Below are 18,030 nucleotides of genomic sequence, written 5' to 3'. Positions count from 1 at the left end.
CTGTCTCTGCTCTAGACCCGAAGTCAGGCTCTCACCAGGCAACAATAATGCAGCAGGATATGTCTTTGATACTAAATAAGACTTAACACTAACATAGCATACAGGTATAGATTGTTTTTGGATAATTGGGAAGCGAGTGGAAAGAGGCATCAAAGCGTGCTGCCTTTTAGTCCACTAATTCTGTTACCTGGCCTCATATCTATCCCTACAAAAGGATGCGGGGGTATTGCAACAAATGATTGGAAGCGAATTCCAAGTACTCCATTTTTGCTGTTGATAAAGATTGATTTGATCTTTTCTTGGCATTTCTCGACGGCGTGTTGTCGATGCATAATTTGAGGGCTTGAATGGCAGAGAAAATACAAAAATTGGCTTGTTTTGAAAGATATAAGCCCATTTAGTGGTGGTTGGAATTTGGACATGTCTAAAGGGACCACATTAAAACCACTTACCACCAATAGAAGGAATATTAGTCCTTGTTTGTGTAATGGTTAAATAACAGCTAGCTCTTGACAAAGACATGAGAGGCTTGTTTGATACTTTGATTGACTCGGGAGACTCATTGTTAATCACATTGATAGCTTGTTCATATCAATGGGCACTAAGGAAAAACAAATTAGTTTATTGTGTGCAAATCTTGCTTGTTTTATATAAATGGTTAATGCTTGTTTAAGGTGTTTAGCTGTCATTAAGCCGATTGTTTCAGCCCCTTTTAAGGGATATTTTTCTAGCAGAAAATCAAAGCCACTGCTTATTCAAGTGGGGTTTGAGCTATGAGTGGGAAGTCTAGTAGGACATCTATGATTTGTGCTACAAATCCGTTTAGATTGTGGTTTATTCCTTTTGATCAACTACTGATACAGGTCACTCAGCATTATCGGCCTCAGAAGGGAGCAAAAGACCCAAAACACAACTGAGAAGGCCCAATTTTTTTCTTTTCTGAAAGGCACTGATTTGTTGTTGCCATAATTTCTGAAAAAAAGGTTAGAAGTGTGGCTGGCAAAGCATAAAACACTGATCAGACCCCCACCAAATCCAACAGATAATCACCAGAATAACAAGATTTTTTTTTTTAAGAAAGGAAGAGGAGTTTCGCAAATCTGCATCTTTCACTACCTGGTTCCCCAACATGCTTTGCTTAGGGCATAATGTTACAGATGAGCTGTATAACCAGCGTAGCATTGGCACCACAATAACTAATAACAGTCTGGAGTCTTGAGGGAAGTTTTGTTCAGGAACGAAGAAAGTGACAATTCTAAGAATTGGAATAGAATTTCATGCCTCTATAATAGCAACATAAATTCCAAAAGACTGATGCTACGAAAAAGGGGCTAAAATATAACAGTAACAGTCCTAACAGAGCAAATGACAGCTTAGCTGCACTCTCCTACCTATGGTTCTTTTTGGAAAAGAACTATGTGAACAACCAGGGATCTTGTTTCCATTGAATACAATCACTGGATTTCTCATAATAGAATATTATGCCAACATGAAATATGAACCAAAAAGAATGAGGTACAATGGAACTCCTGATAAGCAGTCCAAGAATGATCTAAGGTTTTAATTCAGGCACATGTACTTTCCGGTTGGGAAGAAATCCAATTATCCAAGAGCCATACGAAACCGTTATGGCAAGAAGGAAATATACTCCAGTTATTCAAGACAACCAAACTAGAGCAATCAAAAGAGTTCACTAAACCACTATAGTTATAGGAGAGCACAATAACGTCCCGAAACATGCCCTGCTTATTGTGCTAGAGTGTGGTTGAACATTTCCCACAAATTATGCAAAGCACATGAGCAAGATATAGATGGTAGCCACTAGGCTGTTGAAAAAACCACCTGTTGTTGCAATGTCAGGTTTTCAGACATCATCTAAAACGAAAGTTAAGATTACCAAGATGGCATAACTCTGCTCTAAGGTAGAGCTTGATTAAGCATGACTTAATTGTAGGACTAAAGCAACATGCCTAGAAAGGGAAAATTGATCATCAACGTACTCTAGCAACATATGCAAGAGAAACTGCTGCAGCGACAACTGTAGTTGCCGAAGACATTACACTCAGAAGGCTGTTCTTCTTCTTTGCCTTTGCCACAGAATCACTCAGGTATTCTACTTGCTGCTTCATGTCCTCCACCATTGTCTCCTTGTTTCTAAAAGCAGTCTTGATAACTTCCAGCTCACTCGCATATGGTTCAATTTCACTGTCAAGCATCTTTTCAGTAACAGTCATCTCTTCTTTTCCATTGTTCGATTCACACAACAATGCAACAGTGCTCTTCAACATGGTTAGTGCTCTATCTGAAATAGTGCCAGCTGGCTCCATTTTGTTCCTCAAGTCAATTATTTTCCCCTCTGCCTCTGTGAGATGCTTTTGTACCAAATCTTTTTCCTTCTCCAGCAAAGAAACTTGGGTTTCCATTTCCTTCTTCTGCTTGAACAGACTCTCATGCTCGCTTTTCATCTTTGCACAATCCTTCACAGTTTCTTCAACTCTCTTCTCCATCTCCAAAACTTTAGACCTCAAATTCATGCCAATCTTTTTCTCCCCATCCAAACTCTTTTGAGCATTATCCCTCTCAAGCCTTACTTGCTCAAGAGCACCTTTGTAATGACTAGTTTCAGAAGCTACTTTTTTGTACTTAACTTCCTGATCCTTGATGGATTCTTGCATCGAAAAAATATCATCCCTTAAATGACCCACCTCCTCATGCAGCTTCTCAATTTCACCCTCCTTGATAACTTTCACTTCCTCAATCTCATTCTTCTCTCTCAGCAATTTCTGAACCAATCCTTTCTTATCCTCAATTTCAGCATCAGCCATGATCTTATATTTCTGGCCAGCATCATTTTCCTCCATTAACCGCATAATAGTTCTTTCCTTTTCCTTCTTCTCTTCCATCAAACCATCAATTTCCCTTGCCATTGCATTCTTTTTCTCCAGCGCCTCCCCCAAAGTCTCCTCCAATTTCATAACTTTTTTGCGCAAAATTCCCTCCTCCTTTCGCAAATTTGATATAATCGCATTAAGTTCCCCTGCTTCTCTCTCCAACTCAATAATCTTCAACTTCTGCTCACTTTTTTCAACACCAATCTCATTCCTTTCCCTCACAATCCCCTCAATCTCTCGCTTCAAATACTCAATTTCTTCCACTCTCTCCATCAAATTATTCTCAGCCGAACCTCTCAACCTTTTAAGCTCCTCGATTTCTTTCTCTCTATCCTTCTTTTCCTTAACCAACAAATCATATTCTTTCTTCAGTTTCTCAATCTCTTCCTCGCTCTCCCTCTCCCTCTTCTCTAATTCAATCACTCTATCTCTCAAACCATCAGCCTCCTTCATCCAATTATCAACATCACTCTTCAACATATCCCTCTCGAGACAAACCCGACTCAATCTATCTCTCTCAGCCTCAACACTCATCGTTAGCTCCTTAACCTCACTCTTCAAGACCCCAATCTCATTTTCCTTCTCTTTCTTTTCTCTCACCAAACCATCTACAAAACCACCCATTTCAGCCATCTGTGTCTCAATAAAAACACAAAACAACCCCTTTTCTATCTCCAAGCTCACTTTCCCATCACTGATTTTACCCAACTCAGTCTCCAACTTACTCTTTTCTTTACTAGACAGAGCCAACTCAGTCTCCAAAGCCTCCTTAGCTTTCACCAGAGACTCAACTTGTTCTCGGCGTTTTTTCGCTTCTTTGACAAGCAAATCATTGAGAGTCTTCAGAGATTGAAACTTTTCATTAGGGTTTTCCATGGAGGGTGGTGGCTGTTGATTCTGGGTGGTTAAGTTTCGATTTTGATCTTTTGGGTTCTCTTGCTTGGGGTCTTGGGTTTGATGGGTAGCTTTCTTTTTTGCCATTTTTTTGGTGGTGGTGAAAGAATGAAAAGATTTTAGGGTTAGGGTTTTGCTAGGTTTTTATGGTGGAGAAATGAGATAGAGTAGAAGTGATCAGGAGATAAGAGGTGCATATAAAGAGATAGAAGAGAAGGGATTTTTTTTAGAGAGAGAAATTGGGGGGAGTTGTAGGGTTGTTGAGAGTTCAAAAATTGGCTCCGAGTTTCAAGGACTTAGGGAATCTCATTTTCAATAGTTTTATTAAAAATATTTTTTGAGGAAAAAAAGAAATTTGATTGTTTTAAAAAGAAATTGGAGTTTTTGCTAGGTTTACATAGGCATAAGGATAAGCATGATTTATTTATTTATTATTTATTTTTAACCATGGATTTTATATCATTTCAATTGGTATGTTGTGATATCTCAATTACTATGATATTTATTGTGAAAATATGAATTTTGATGTTAGTTTTCAAGACGAGGTCAATATTGTAGAAATATTTTCTTACAGAGTGATATTAATTTTATAGGAATTTTTTTAACAAATCTTGGCTTGGAACTTTGTAACCTGTTAGGAATAATTATTTTTAATTTGATTTGATTTTTATAAAAAAATAATTAAATCAATTTATTTAAAAAAAATGAAACAAAATCAAAATTGGTTCAAACCGACTGGTTTTGGTTTAGTATTTTAGGATAAAAACCGGTTCAAACTGGCTTGACTCGGTTTTTTCAGTTTAGCTCGGTTTTGGCTGAATTTAGCTCGATATTTTTTTATTTGGGTTCGGTTTGGTTTTTTTCGGTTTCAAGTTTACAAAAACCGAAACTAAACTGATCAGTTTTTTTAAAATTTTAATCGATTTAATCAATTTTTTTTACAGTTTTTTTTTTTTTTTTATAAATTTAATTGGGTTTTTTGCTCACCTCCAGACATCATCCTATTTGCAAATTTAATTACTTCTTTTTATCAATGTTCATAAATTTAATTGTTGAGATTTTTATAAATAAATTATCCGAAACATTAGTATGATCCGATCTTAACTGAAATGAATGTAGGATTCGAAAAACTTATTTTTCAATACCTTGAAAGTAGATTACAAATTCTTATTTATATAAAAATAGATTAAAACTTATGGAAAATAATTTTGTATGAATGCTCTGTTTAGACATGGCTGATTTATCTTTGAATAAATCCAAAACTTTTATTAATATGTGTTGGTTCTAGAGTAGAATATGATTTAGAGTATGATTGTGGTTGGTTTTTTAAAGTATTTTTTTATTTAGAAATACATTAAAATAATATATTTTTTATTTTTTAAAAATTATTTTTGACATCAGCATATTAAAATGATATGAAAACACTAAAAAAAATAGTAATTTAAAACAAATAAAAAAATAAATTTCTTTTAATTTTTTTTAAAAACACTTTTGAAATATAAAAACAAACCTACTTTGAAAAGATAAAAAAAAAAGGAAAAAAAGAAAGTCTCGCAATTGAACTCTTAATAGCTTTAAAATCCCACTGGGAATTGATTTTTTTTTTTTATATATATATATACTCTTACGGCATGTTTGAATCCTTTTAATTGAATTTAATTATGATGTTTTGATGAAATTCTATATTTGTAATATTCTTACATATTAAGAATTGAATTTTAAATAAACTTTATTTATTTTTAAAATAAATTAGAGGTCAACCTCTCTAATTTAATGTTCTAAGAATAAAAAATCTAGTATTAAAACTAATTTTTTCAAAATACCCATCTAGTTTTTAAAGGCATTTTACCAATCTGGTAAAATGCTGAGCACATTTGTATCATGAGAAGTGATTTTCAATCAAATTGCTAAAATGCTAACTCTTCCAAGTGATCGAGGGTTGGAGTGCAGTGCTGCCATTAGCAACTTGTGTCGTAACAGGAAGCCTTACAGGCAGAGTTCCACCATGTTTTCAGATCCTCCTACAAGGTAACCTGCATGTTTTTACTTTCTTCTTAACATTACAAGATGAATTATGGAATTTTTTGGGCTAGGAAAACGGCCGGTGGCTTCTTATTTTGGCCTGGCAACATCGATGATATTACAATTTTCATTTCATCCAGAAAAACCATTTTTTTATAATTAATGCCTATGTCATTTGATTTAATAGCCTTCCGTTATATAGAAACAAATTTGATAAATACTGATAACTTTCGGATAGAGTATTAGAATGGAAAAATCCATTAGATAATAAACTCTTGGTTCTAAGCCATCTCTGATGATGAATCAATAATTCAAAGTGCTTCTCTTGTGTATTCTTAATAAACTAGTGTTTATATATAAATGGTTTGTGCAAGTTTCAAGCTTAAAGGGCTTTCACTTATGGATGTGTGTTAGAGAATAATATAAATCATATCCGAGGATATTACCTAATAGTTTAAGCTATTGGGTTGAGATCCTGGAATAAAATATATATTATTCTCTAATACACCCCTTAAATGAAAGCCTTTTGGGCTTGAAACTTGCACAAACTCAAATTACTTTGTGTTTAATTTTTATCAAATGAGGATGGTGAGATGCGAATTCGTGACCGCTTGATCATTAAGGTTCTGATACCATATCAAAGAACCATTTCAACCCAATAACTTAAGCTGTTAAGTAAGGTTCTAGATATAATTTATATTATTCTGCAACAAATCTACTTAGATGCAACTATTGAACTTCTGACGAAATGTATGGTATCTGGTAAGAAAGCAGGAGCAGAAGAGTACTGCTGAAGTAGTAAAAATGCTGATTCTTCTTAATCAGGGTTTGCATCCTGGGATTCTAGCAACGATTACTCCTCTATGAACTGTGATGCGCCAAAAACAATTACTCCTGTAAGCAAGAATTTCTAATCAAGATAGATATGGAGCATAAAATCTTACTGGATAGGAAATTTTATAAAATCTTGACTGCAGAGAAAATCTTTGTTTTATAAAATCGGAATAATATGAAGTCTAACGTTAAAAATAACACGTATGCTGTTCATATGATGGCTGAAACCAACCACTCTAAATATAGAAAAAACCAAATCAAACTCTACAACTTGGTTAAACAAAATCTAAAAAAGTAAAATAATTAGAAAATTAAAAAAACAACTTCTCCAGAGTCTATTTTGAGGTCTTCTTGACTTCAGTTGGTACAAGAGGGCTGGTTTGAGCTCGTAGAATGTCGTGAACAAAAATTTAAATCCCACCCAATGATCAAATAAGAAGTCACAACTGTTTTTGTCAGAAATCCCGTGTGACATATCTGGATTTCTTCTTGAGCTTTATCTTATTTATCTAGTCACAGTGAAATTTAGACACACAACTTCTATACTACAAGGAAGTTGTTTATAAACCTAATTCAATACGTAGCTTTTTATATGGACATGAAATTCAAAAATTTTCTAGCCCTCCTCTATCCTCTAATGTTTCCTGTTGAACTGAACAAACTCAAGGTAATATATGGCTAGCCTGAGTTGAAATCTTTTGTGAACTCTTTCTGAGACAAACCAGGTGAAGCTAATCATTTTCACTGGCTGGGAAACTTCTGGAATAGTAGATGTTATTCATGATATAAAGCACATCATGGGCGATGTGTTATTCCGGTTAGTCTTGGAGATGGTTGCTTTCCGGCCAAGCAGAGCCAAATTCCCTTGCTGTTGCAGACTGCAAGTGTGCCAAAGCCATTCCTCATGGCAACAATGGCTTCCTAGACTCCAATCCAATACACTACATGGACTTGCTTGTGAGTTGCCTTATAGTCCTAGAAGGTGATTCTTAACCTTCAATATTGTCCATTTTAGGGTCCTTTGGTAAGAGATACATAATAGAAACTTACAGTTGTAAATGGCAATGCAGCTTGAAGAAATGTTTAGATTAGTTTTCTGAGGTCTGTATGTATCTCGATTAATGATTTCGATTCTCGTTCTTATGTTGGGCATAAAGAACTAGTGATCAAAATCATCTTTCCATTGCATTGATATTATATGCATATTTCATTGTACATCCTTTGCTGATCTGAATGTTCAAATCCTTGATTTTGTTCCAGATACACAGCTAAAAACTTAGTAAAATTTGGAGGTGCTCGAGATACAGATCATCCTGGGATCAGGCAACCATCGGCACTTGATATTTGGACCAATTTACTCTTTGCTTGAGTATAAGCCTCCTGGTCAATGAGGGTAGTTTTGAAGCACAGCCCCCTTAAAATGCCCATGTAGGCCAACATATCCAATCAATTTTCAAACTGTTGCGTCAGTAAGTCCTAAAAGAAACCTTGAAATTGTAAGTTTCAGGAATAAATTATCAATAAATTCAAGAAAGAAATCAAATGCAATGCGCCGTGTTCCTAATAATGCTAGAATATATTCTTTTTGAATTTTGCAGGACTTTCCACTGACAAGTAAAATCTGTTCACAGACAAAATTTCTTATGCAGGAAGACATTAGGCAATGCCAATGAGAGGGCAAGATTTTACCATTCCTTCAAATGAATAAGCTGACTTAAAAATGTATCTTGTTCCTCTAGCTGTGAAGGCAGTTTAGAATCCGGAGTCCGAACTAGACAATCAAACTTGCTCTCCAGAACATGCAAAAGAGAGCTAGTTCTTCCCTTTCAATGCTCAACAATTTGCAGTGGGAAATTGTCCAACTCAGTCTTTTGATGAGTTAAAGAAGGAAATTTCAACAAAAAAATGAAACAATTTGCAGTCCGCAACTGACAATGCTGAATCTGCATTTGCCCGAACTCTACTTTCAAGGCTTTGGAAATCTTTTCAGGAGAATCATAGCTATAATCACTTTGTAAAGCTCTATTCATATAGTAATCCATCCAAAGATACTTTTGTTCCACTCTCTTAAACTTCCCTAAATTTTAATTCCATGGTGTTGGGAGATTTGCGCTGGGAGAGTCACTTGTACCCGAACACGTGAAGGCTTATACACAAGCAAGGACACCACTTTAACCCAAAAGCTTAGACTAATAAGTTTTAGCTCATCTTAAACATAAGCATCCTAAACTTCTTATTCATAAATCATAACCGATGTGTGATTCCCCACGCGCATGTGGAACTCAACACGTTGAGCATGCAGTGCTAATAACTTTAAACATTCAATGAACTTGTGATTAATGCTATTTCCAGTTATTGGATACCTTTCTAGGAGAAATCCTCGGTGATCTTAGCGGGGAATGTACATTGAAATCAGGCATTTAACTAAAAACCTCGTAAGATCATAGCAGAATGAGATATGTCAAGGGCAAGACAGCTCATTATCAATGAGCAACAAGAAAAACTAGTATAATTCATAGAAAACGTCAATTCTGCAGCTTAAGATTGTGAAGGTATCAAGAGATTACAGGCAATCTGCTGCTACAGGAAGCTCTGAAGAACAGAAGAGTATATGTTGAAGGTAATGGAATAGTAATTCTGGATATATTTTTCGCTTTTTTTTTTTGTGTGGATCGTCATTGTGCTGTTACCTACAAGTTTCTATGCCTTTCTCAGTCATGAAATTGAAACCTGACGTTCACTAATCCCAGAGTAATTAATAGTACTCTACAAGAAAATTGCGAAATCAGTTCCTCGTGATGGAATATGCTAGATCCGGATCTGATCATTCATTGAATCCACGCTTCAATTATGGCCTTAGAATTGGTTATCTTTGAAAGTTTGGAACACCCCCCTGAGAAGATGGAACCCGACTCTACGTACTCTAACCTCAGGAAGCTTTTTTCTGCAGGAAAGCCTAAAATTGCTCGTTTCTGTGAAAGCACATGGTCCTGTCTCACTATAAAATTGCTTGTCTAACAGCTGTTCCGTTCCAAGCTGGCAAAGTGCCTATTCCTTAAAAAACTCTGGCATTTACCTAGTAGTTCTACCTACATGCACTTGCTTGCTGTTGACAAAATTGGGATCATATAATATGACCAAGATTGAGAATATACTTGAAGAATACAAGACAGGCATTATGCATTCAATACAAAATAATATAGGGAATCACATGTTAGAATCTGCCCATCTGGAAACGCAACCTACCAAATCTGCTCAGGTTTTTTAAATCATTTATAACCACCTACTCCCTCTCCCATTTTTTGGAAAAACTAGCCTTCCAATCTATTCATCAATGAGGTTCCTTGTTAGTCACTAATGGGAGTTTAGTCCATTGACACTCTTCCTTGTTGAGTGTGGTAAGTGATAAGATTCAGATTCAAGTCCTACTCCTGCTATCTTCAAAACTTCAAGAAAGCCATATATATATACATGCCCTGTGAGAAACATATCAAACTGGAAGAGAAGAAAACTGAAGTGAAATGGTTTGTTAATAATGCTTTAAACAAGAGCCATGCAGATAAATATAGAACTCTGCCATTACAGCATGTATTTTGGCCTTTGCTTCAACATACCTGCAGACCAGGAGATATCCCACCTCATATGGAAAACAGTTGACCTTGATGAAAAAACACACACATCCATTAATTGAATGCAACGCATGGATTATGGAATGGTTGATTTAAATATACTGCAGGAGATAAACAAATCACCCCATCAAAGTGGAGTTTTCTTTGTTTTTGATATTTGACACCGAACTACATCCAACCACTTGTCCTCTTAAGAAATTCAGTATGATGTCGCTAATGGTCGGTGGCTACAATTTTTATATGGCCAATGTGTGTGTTTGTCCTTGATGTAACATGGCATCCAAGCTTATTCATCCAGATGGAAGCATGGCCATTGAATCAGTCGTGGTCAATGTTGTAGCAGACCAATATTGCAGGACTAAACCCTTCAGTTTGGAGTGGTTTGAGATGCACCACCACATTGGTTATTGGAGGTTTTTCAAGAATGGTTGAGTGAGGATTTCATTATTTTATTGGATGACTGTAATGACAAAACTTCACACCTACCTTAATAAAGGGAAAGTTCTAACCCCACCAATAAATAATAATTTTTTATTTTTTTTGAAATTTCCAACTTTAATCTAACCATTAAAAATCAAGTTCTGTGATGTTTACTTACAAAGCCAATGATTAGTAGTTGGAAACAACCAGAAATTTGGCACAAAGGATAAGATTCTTAGTGCAATTGATCATCTTCATTATCCATAAGCAAAGGTTCCACAATAATGTATAAATTACAACTCAGTTTTGTAAAGACAGGTCTTACCTACCTTTGAACTACAAGTCGTCCATCGGCTTCAAAGTCAATGGAAGAAGGTGATAAATTGAGGAGCATAGAGGCTCTCTTCTACTGTTAAAAAGAAAATGAAGTTCTTCTGTAGATGCTATCTTGATGTCTTTTTCCATCACTGATCTGCATTTTCTTTTGTTTCCTTTTTTTTTTTTCAAGGCTGTGAAGGTGGATCCGAACTTGATTCCTAATCCTTGTGGTTTGCCAAGGAAGGTTACCACTAGATTAGATGATCATTGCTGATGATATACCATGTTTCAAGCTGGAAGAAGAAAAGTAATGAACAAAGTACTGGTTTATTCACACTCCTCATCATTGCTCAGTCATTGGATATAATACAAGCTTAAGCTAAAAAGATAATCAGAAAAGTTTAGAGCTCAAGTACTAAACAGGAAACGCGAAAAGAAAAAGAAGAGCAATGAAGAAGAAAACAAAAGCTTCTCTACATATCCAAAATCCCATTTTGCTGTTTCTGGCTGGGATCTTCTGCAATGTTTTTCACCTCATTACATTGGTAAGGGAATTGACCCTCCTGCTGCCAAGATCTTTTGCTCAAGCTGCGATCGTACAAATTGAAATCAGTTGCTTGTGAAACACTGTTTATTCTAAACAAGTTATGATTTCTTTCCCATTTTCCCTCTTACCTTGAACAGAGTTTCAAGCTTAGTTTTCACGAGGGAATACTCATGCTTCACTTGCTGCAGACATTTTTGGCACCTACACGGAACCAAATTTGACCCCAGAAACATGAAACTGTGCATAGCTATATATATATATTTTAAAGATTGAACCTCACAATTTGTGGGGTATAAAGCTAAAGCTAAAGCTAAAGCAAAGCAATCTGAAACATGAGTTGGAAATAAACTTACCCTTCAATGTTTCGCTCCTCGCAGAAGTTGCGGAAGCCAATGCAGACTTTCTGAACTCTTTGAGCCCCAATGCTGTTATTTCAAGACCATTTTTTAGTGGGAGGATAACAGATGGAAGAGGCATAAGAGAAGAATAGGTTCATGGGGAAATATGACCAAGATTTTGCCTGGATAAGAATATATGCAACATACTCCTCTTGATTTGGTACACAAATGTTATGCATAGTCACGGTAATCAGCCATTTTTTCAGGATTGATTAACCAGGAAAAAAAAATTAAGAAGTAAAATTGGACAATGCATAGACAACTGCACTGATGCTAAATGGGACGGAGATTCTTTAGCAAGTCAATGGTGAAACATGCGCTTCAAGCAAATGACAAATTCTGTGTTACAAATTTGATTTTTAAGCAATGAAACCATAACAATAACAGTCAAGGTACGTCATGTGCTGCTTGTCATTGTTGGGGAAAAAAAACCATCCATGAAGGGAATAAAGCCTTCCATCTGACCACCTTGGTCTTGACTGTAGATTGAGTTTCTAGTTAAACAAGGTGAATAAAAATGGCTTTTTATACCCAGAATCCACCTGTGCTGAGAATGGAAATATAGAGGGAACTAGCAAATATATACCTGGAGCTGCTACCCTTCAACTGGTGAACATGAGCATCAATTTTCCTGTAATCTACACTTTGCTGCTCTCTATTCAAAACCACAAATATTTACATCAGGACAGTGGAATCTCCCATCATGTTTAACACCATAGAAAGAAGGGAAAGGAATGTTAGAGGAGATCTACAGAGTTAAATTCTCACAAAGCTTTGGCCAGCTCATCGAGAAGCCTCTCAGAGTCTTCAAAGAAAAGAGTCACAACCTCAACTACAAAATCTGGGTTGCTCTCATCTTGAAGCTGTTGAAGTTGGTTAAACTGCTCATCCAAGAATCCCTTCAGACACGCACAAAGAACTCATCATCAACCAGCCAGAGAAAGGCCAAACAAAGTAGGAGTAAAAACAAAACACAACAAAAGCTTCTGCTTCTCTTTAAGGAATATCCATGTTAATGTTAATATATTGCAAGTTATACACTAACCTCATTAAACAGTTGAGCTCTGTAGTCAACTAACTGCCTTTGCAACTGAACTACACTATCCATTGTTAGGTTTTCTCAAGTTCTCTGCTAGCCAAGTTACTTGGCAGATCTTATTATAGTGTATAGAAGTAGAAGAAGTTGATTAATTTCTCTGAAAAAGTTCAAAGGCAAGAAAAGGGTTTGATGACTTTTATGGTCTTTGTAGCTAAAGATTCTTTCTTGCTCTTAGAGTAGACTACTACTATGCTATAAACAGAATGTGAAGTCAAGTCACTCATCTTTATATTATTGGACTCCTACTTTCCCTCCCTCACCCCCTTCCCTGGGTTTGTGTGTTTTTTGTTTGCTTTCCTCCCTCTCTCAGCAAAGCATTATTAATTTATTTATTACAAAGCTCAGATCAAGCCTTAAAATATTTGACAGCATCGCAAGATCCACAACCTGATGCCATTGTACCTTTCACCTTTACATCCTTTTCTTTCAGTAAATATTGTATTCTCCCTTCTCCTTGTCTACTTTGAACAAGAGACAGAGATGCTGGCGACCAATGTTCTGTTCAATAAACATGATCGGACCAGAGATCATAGTCATTACTGTCCATCAATCGAATATCAGTATGTTGTTAGCTCCCAGTAATCTTGAAGGTAGAGTTTCACAAACCTTAAAATTATAACTAAATTATAGAGAGAGATTTAATTTAATAAACTCTAAATGTCAAATATTGAATGGCAATAGTGTACAAAACTGTTTTAAATAATAAGTTAAACCGGCAAACTATCAAAACTCGAATTAAATAAATATCACAAATTTAATTAAAAAAGAAATCCGAAAATAAAAAGGAGAATAAAGAAGATTTCAAAACATTAACACTAGGGCTTAATTTGAGCATGAAAACAACCCGAATAGAATGAGAGGTATGTATAAAGTGTTTGAAAAATTTCAGTCTTATCTAATTATCATATTAAAATTTATGCTTGTTTCTGTCGGTAAGCTTTTTTTTTTGGGTCCAAACTTCTTGAATTTTAAACTTATCAATCTAACCTATGAACACACCTCCTAAATATTTCATGTCACTTAGTCTATACTAGATCATTGGCTTGAGCTGTGTGTTGAGCGTCAGATAATTTACTTTTTATTTAACATGAAAAAAATTGTCCAAGTATGATTAATGTATTTTTTAATAAAAAGTAATTATAAATTCAAAATATGATGAATATTGGACAACATTTTTTTTTAAATATTGATAATTTGACATATTGGATGATATTATTTTTTAAATATTAGGATGGTAATATATTTGATCGACCTATATTAACTTGTTAAATCTATGATTCATGTCATGAGACTATGATAATCTTATAAAAAAAAAATCAAAATAAATTATAGAGGCTAATTTCTAAATAATTTAATGTTGAAAGATAAAATTTAAAAATAAATAAATAAATAAAATAAAAAAAGGATAAAAAAACTACCCAAGACAACCTAGATTAACCCGCCAAATCTGCAACTCAGGTCATGAGATTGAGACAATCCTATATAAAATAAATCAAAATAAATTATAAAATTTAATTTTCAATTAACTAAATATTGAAGAATAAAATTAAAAAAAATAATTAAAAAAAATAAATCAAATCAATTTAGATTAATTTATTAAACTCATGACTTAAATCCTGAAATAAAAATTAAAAAAACATATTATAATAAATAGTATTTTGTGGTGTGAGTACAATTACATAGCTATACCCTGTTAATTAATTAATAAGACAAATGCACATTGTCTAATTTTTTTTTAATACAATGGATGGGATCTTGAGCGATTTACTATGCACGGCAAAAAAAACATTTTGATTCCTCTATTTTATTTTCTCAGCATCTACTTCCTCTTCGTTTTTGTCTCTCCATTATCTGTTTGCACCCAACGGCCGGGGCATGCACAGTCTCTTTTGGTGTCGTTGAAATCATTTTGCCAGGAGCTTCCTTCCTAGGCGGAGCATGGCGGCAACTGTCCTTCAACGAGGTTGTGACAAACCATTTTTCTTTCTTTTCTTTTATTTTCTTTTTTCTCTTGTCCCATCGGTTTTTGCACCTAATTTCTTCTCTTCATCCCTTTAGGGACGAAGGGAGGCGCACATATTTTCTTAACATCAATTTAGGTTCATTTATCTCCTTTTTTTTTTCAAGCACAGAATCTCTGTTTTTTCATAAAATCAAGCATGAACCATATAGCAAGGCATGATATTATTGCCCCCAGCTTCTCACAATAAATTAATTAAAATAATTTATCAAGCCCAAATGTGAAATACCTAACTATCTAAGAATAAAAAAAAAAAAATTGTTCAGTGAGTGCAATGAAAAAAGCACTAAAGCCAAAGAAAAAAAAAAAAACATTGTTGTGTGCAAATGCTATGCCTTTTTCTTTCTTTCTTGATCTTAATCTTAATCGCCATATTAAAATACTGTTGATAAGGATATCAATAGTGATCAATCTATTCGCAGTGTTAGGATCCAAAACCAAGGGGAGCTGCACCCCATACACATACACACACATGCACATATACATACACTATATATATATATATATATATATATATATATATATATATATATATATATATATATATATATGTTGAGCATGTGATAGGAACAAGTGAAAGCGATGCAAAATCTTGTTGCATTTATGTCTTGAGATTTGTATTAAGAGGTAAAATTTGTCTCTTCTAAAATAAATGATGAAGAGTCACCATAAACAATAGTGATTGCGAATTCAATATATCTCCCTTCAATGGTCAACAGATTCTTTCAAAGAAGATATCTACTCTTATCTTACCTGCTCCCCTCCTCTTTTCTTCTCATCCTCCAATATTATCTCTCCACATTCCACTAATTATGTGTTTAATGAATACAGACTATTCCTTTCATTAGCCTCGATCAGAGAGGCTACAATTATTATTTTTTCCAATCAAATATTGATTAATTAGAGAATGAATTATGAATGGATAGAGAGTTAAATGAGGATTTTGAGAAAGAAACTTTTTACAAATGCATCAATACAAGTATAAATGTTTTGTCTAAAATTCGATTGAAAGGAGACTTTGAATTTAGTATGAGAAGATGCTGATCGAGAAACTCAAATCATTAAAAACTAAAAAAAAAAATTATAAAAAAGATTACAATGAATCAATATCAAAAACATTCATATAGAGTACCGTGAAGAACCCTTTCAAAATATAAATTTAAATTTTAAAAAATATATTATTTTAATATATTTTTAAAAAATCTCACGTTGTCAGATGCTAAGAATCTCATCAGATTGCTAGGTTTATAGTCTTGATTGTGATATGGAGATTGTAATTTGATTCAATGCGACTTCAGAAGAAAAAATGGCCAAAGATATATATATGCTTCTAGAACCATTGTTCTTGACATTAACAACCCTAAATTTTCCCTTCCTTGTTCGAGAGCTTTTATTTTCCTATCACAATGGGTGTGTGCGCATTTTGCACTGAGAATTTTGAATGAAAGGTGTCAAATTTTAGTGAATTTTTTTTTTTTGGGGGCCATGCACATACATATTATTTTCTGTTTGGTCCCACAATATTAAAGACTGAATTATGTGTTCGAAGTTGATTGGGTGAATAGCTAGAACGCCTACATATAATTCAAATGATCCATAATTCGGTCATGAAATTGTGAAGATTCAAGCACTATCTTTAGCGACTTCAACCCAAGTATTCAATCATATCTTAGTTGATTAGCTGATACAGTTGCTAGAGGGCTAGTTCGAGTGGCTACTCGTGATTTTTTTTTCTTTTTATTTTTTTGTCCGAGCCAATACTGTTCTATTCACATTACATCTGCGAAGCATCATCTAATCTTTGAGAAAATCTTAAATAATAATCAATTTCTCAGCTTAATCTACAATCAAATTCAAAATTTTCAACTAACCACTCAAGAAACCGAAAGGTACAACTCAACTATTTAAATTATTTGATAAACTTTGTGTTAATTTTTAACTATAAATAGTTTTTTTAATTATGATTTTGATACTTGTTGCGAATATATATATATGGAGTAAATAGATAAAGTCTAAGTCTGGGAAGAAGCCTAAAAATATAAATTACACAACCTAATAAAATTTTAAACCTCTATATAAGTAGTTATTATGTTATTTTTTCATTGCATTATTGAGTTACAAATTTTTAAAAAAATATTATAGTTTTTCCTTTGTTTTCTTACAATTTTAGCCTATAACTCTATTTTTTATTCATGCTATACATAGTCTCGAATCTCAATAATCAAGGAAGTATTTTTGAGTGAATTTTTAAGTTTATATTGGACAGATTATCCAGAATCAAACCCATTCACGTAATTTTGTTCTTACACTTGCAATTTTTCTTATGATTTTTTTTTATTTTTTATTTTTTGAGAAAAATCTTGTGATTGCACACAAAACAATATCATAAGAAGCAAATTCATTTACGAGCTTGACCGACAGCAAAACCTAGTAACTACACATAATTACCCTAGACAATTTGCCACTTCTTTTCATCAAATTCTATGCCCTATGGTCAGAAAAGCTAGAAACCTATCTCCCACTAATATACAAATCTCCAATTATAAGGAGAGACTAGTGGTAGGGCATTGCGTGAACTACATGTCTTTTGTCCTGACCCCTCCATTGAAAATGATTTTTTCCTAGTCTCTGGAGAATTAAAAACTAGGGCCAACTTGGCTTCATATCTAATTGATGACTGTGTGCTGTACATTCATTATTCATTCATGAGAATTGTTCGATGGGTAACTATCACTAGCACACCAAACCATGTGACCGAAGCTTGGAAGCTCCGTCACCTATGATCTAAAGCTTAGGTTGACGGGCTGAATTATCTACCCATTTATGCTTATTTATCTACACAAGATCTTGGGAGCAACATCTAGAGGATCCATTCCCTTGAATGCACTAGACTAGTCATCTCGGTTTGCTTTTGAGAAGAGAACAGTGTGCGAATCAAAACTTTATCCAAATCACGAA

At 34.2% G+C, this 18,030-nt stretch overlaps 2 protein-coding genes and 1 long non-coding RNA gene across 3 annotated transcripts; 1 reads left to right on the top strand and 2 right to left on the bottom strand.

The window, feature by feature from the left end:
- Positions 1-1,435: 1,435 nt before the first annotated feature.
- LOC118053235 (uncharacterized) lies at positions 1,436-4,059 on the bottom strand. Its single transcript, XM_035064427.2, has one exon. The coding sequence runs from the start codon at positions 3,870-3,872 to the stop codon at positions 1,992-1,994; it is 1,881 nt and encodes a 626-aa protein (XP_034920318.1). The 5' UTR covers positions 3,873-4,059; the 3' UTR covers positions 1,436-1,991.
- A 1,388-nt stretch (positions 4,060-5,447) lies between these two features.
- On the top strand, positions 5,448-8,741 carry LOC140954397 (uncharacterized). The gene is made up of 3 exons (XR_012167611.1): positions 5,448-5,813; positions 7,367-7,623; positions 7,902-8,741. It is a non-coding gene; the product is annotated as an uncharacterized lncRNA (long non-coding RNA).
- Positions 8,742-11,316: 2,575 nt separating this feature from the next.
- On the bottom strand, positions 11,317-13,541 carry LOC118053237 (histidine-containing phosphotransfer protein 1). The gene is made up of 6 exons (XM_035064429.2): positions 12,999-13,541; positions 12,722-12,852; positions 12,540-12,608; positions 11,909-11,980; positions 11,684-11,756; positions 11,317-11,596 (listed from the first exon to the last, which is right to left on the bottom strand). The coding sequence occupies exons 1-6, from the start codon at positions 13,059-13,061 to the stop codon at positions 11,546-11,548; spliced, it is 459 nt and encodes a 152-aa protein (XP_034920320.1). The 5' UTR covers positions 13,062-13,541; the 3' UTR covers positions 11,317-11,545.
- Positions 13,542-18,030: the final 4,489 nt, after the last annotated feature.

This window comes from Populus alba, chromosome 13 (assembly GCF_005239225.2).
Source record: "Populus alba chromosome 13, ASM523922v2, whole genome shotgun sequence".
Taxonomy (NCBI): Eukaryota; Viridiplantae; Streptophyta; class Magnoliopsida; order Malpighiales; family Salicaceae; genus Populus; species Populus alba.
The sequence above is the reverse complement of the archived record's forward strand: the minus strand, read 5'-3'. Positions and strand labels throughout refer to the sequence as shown.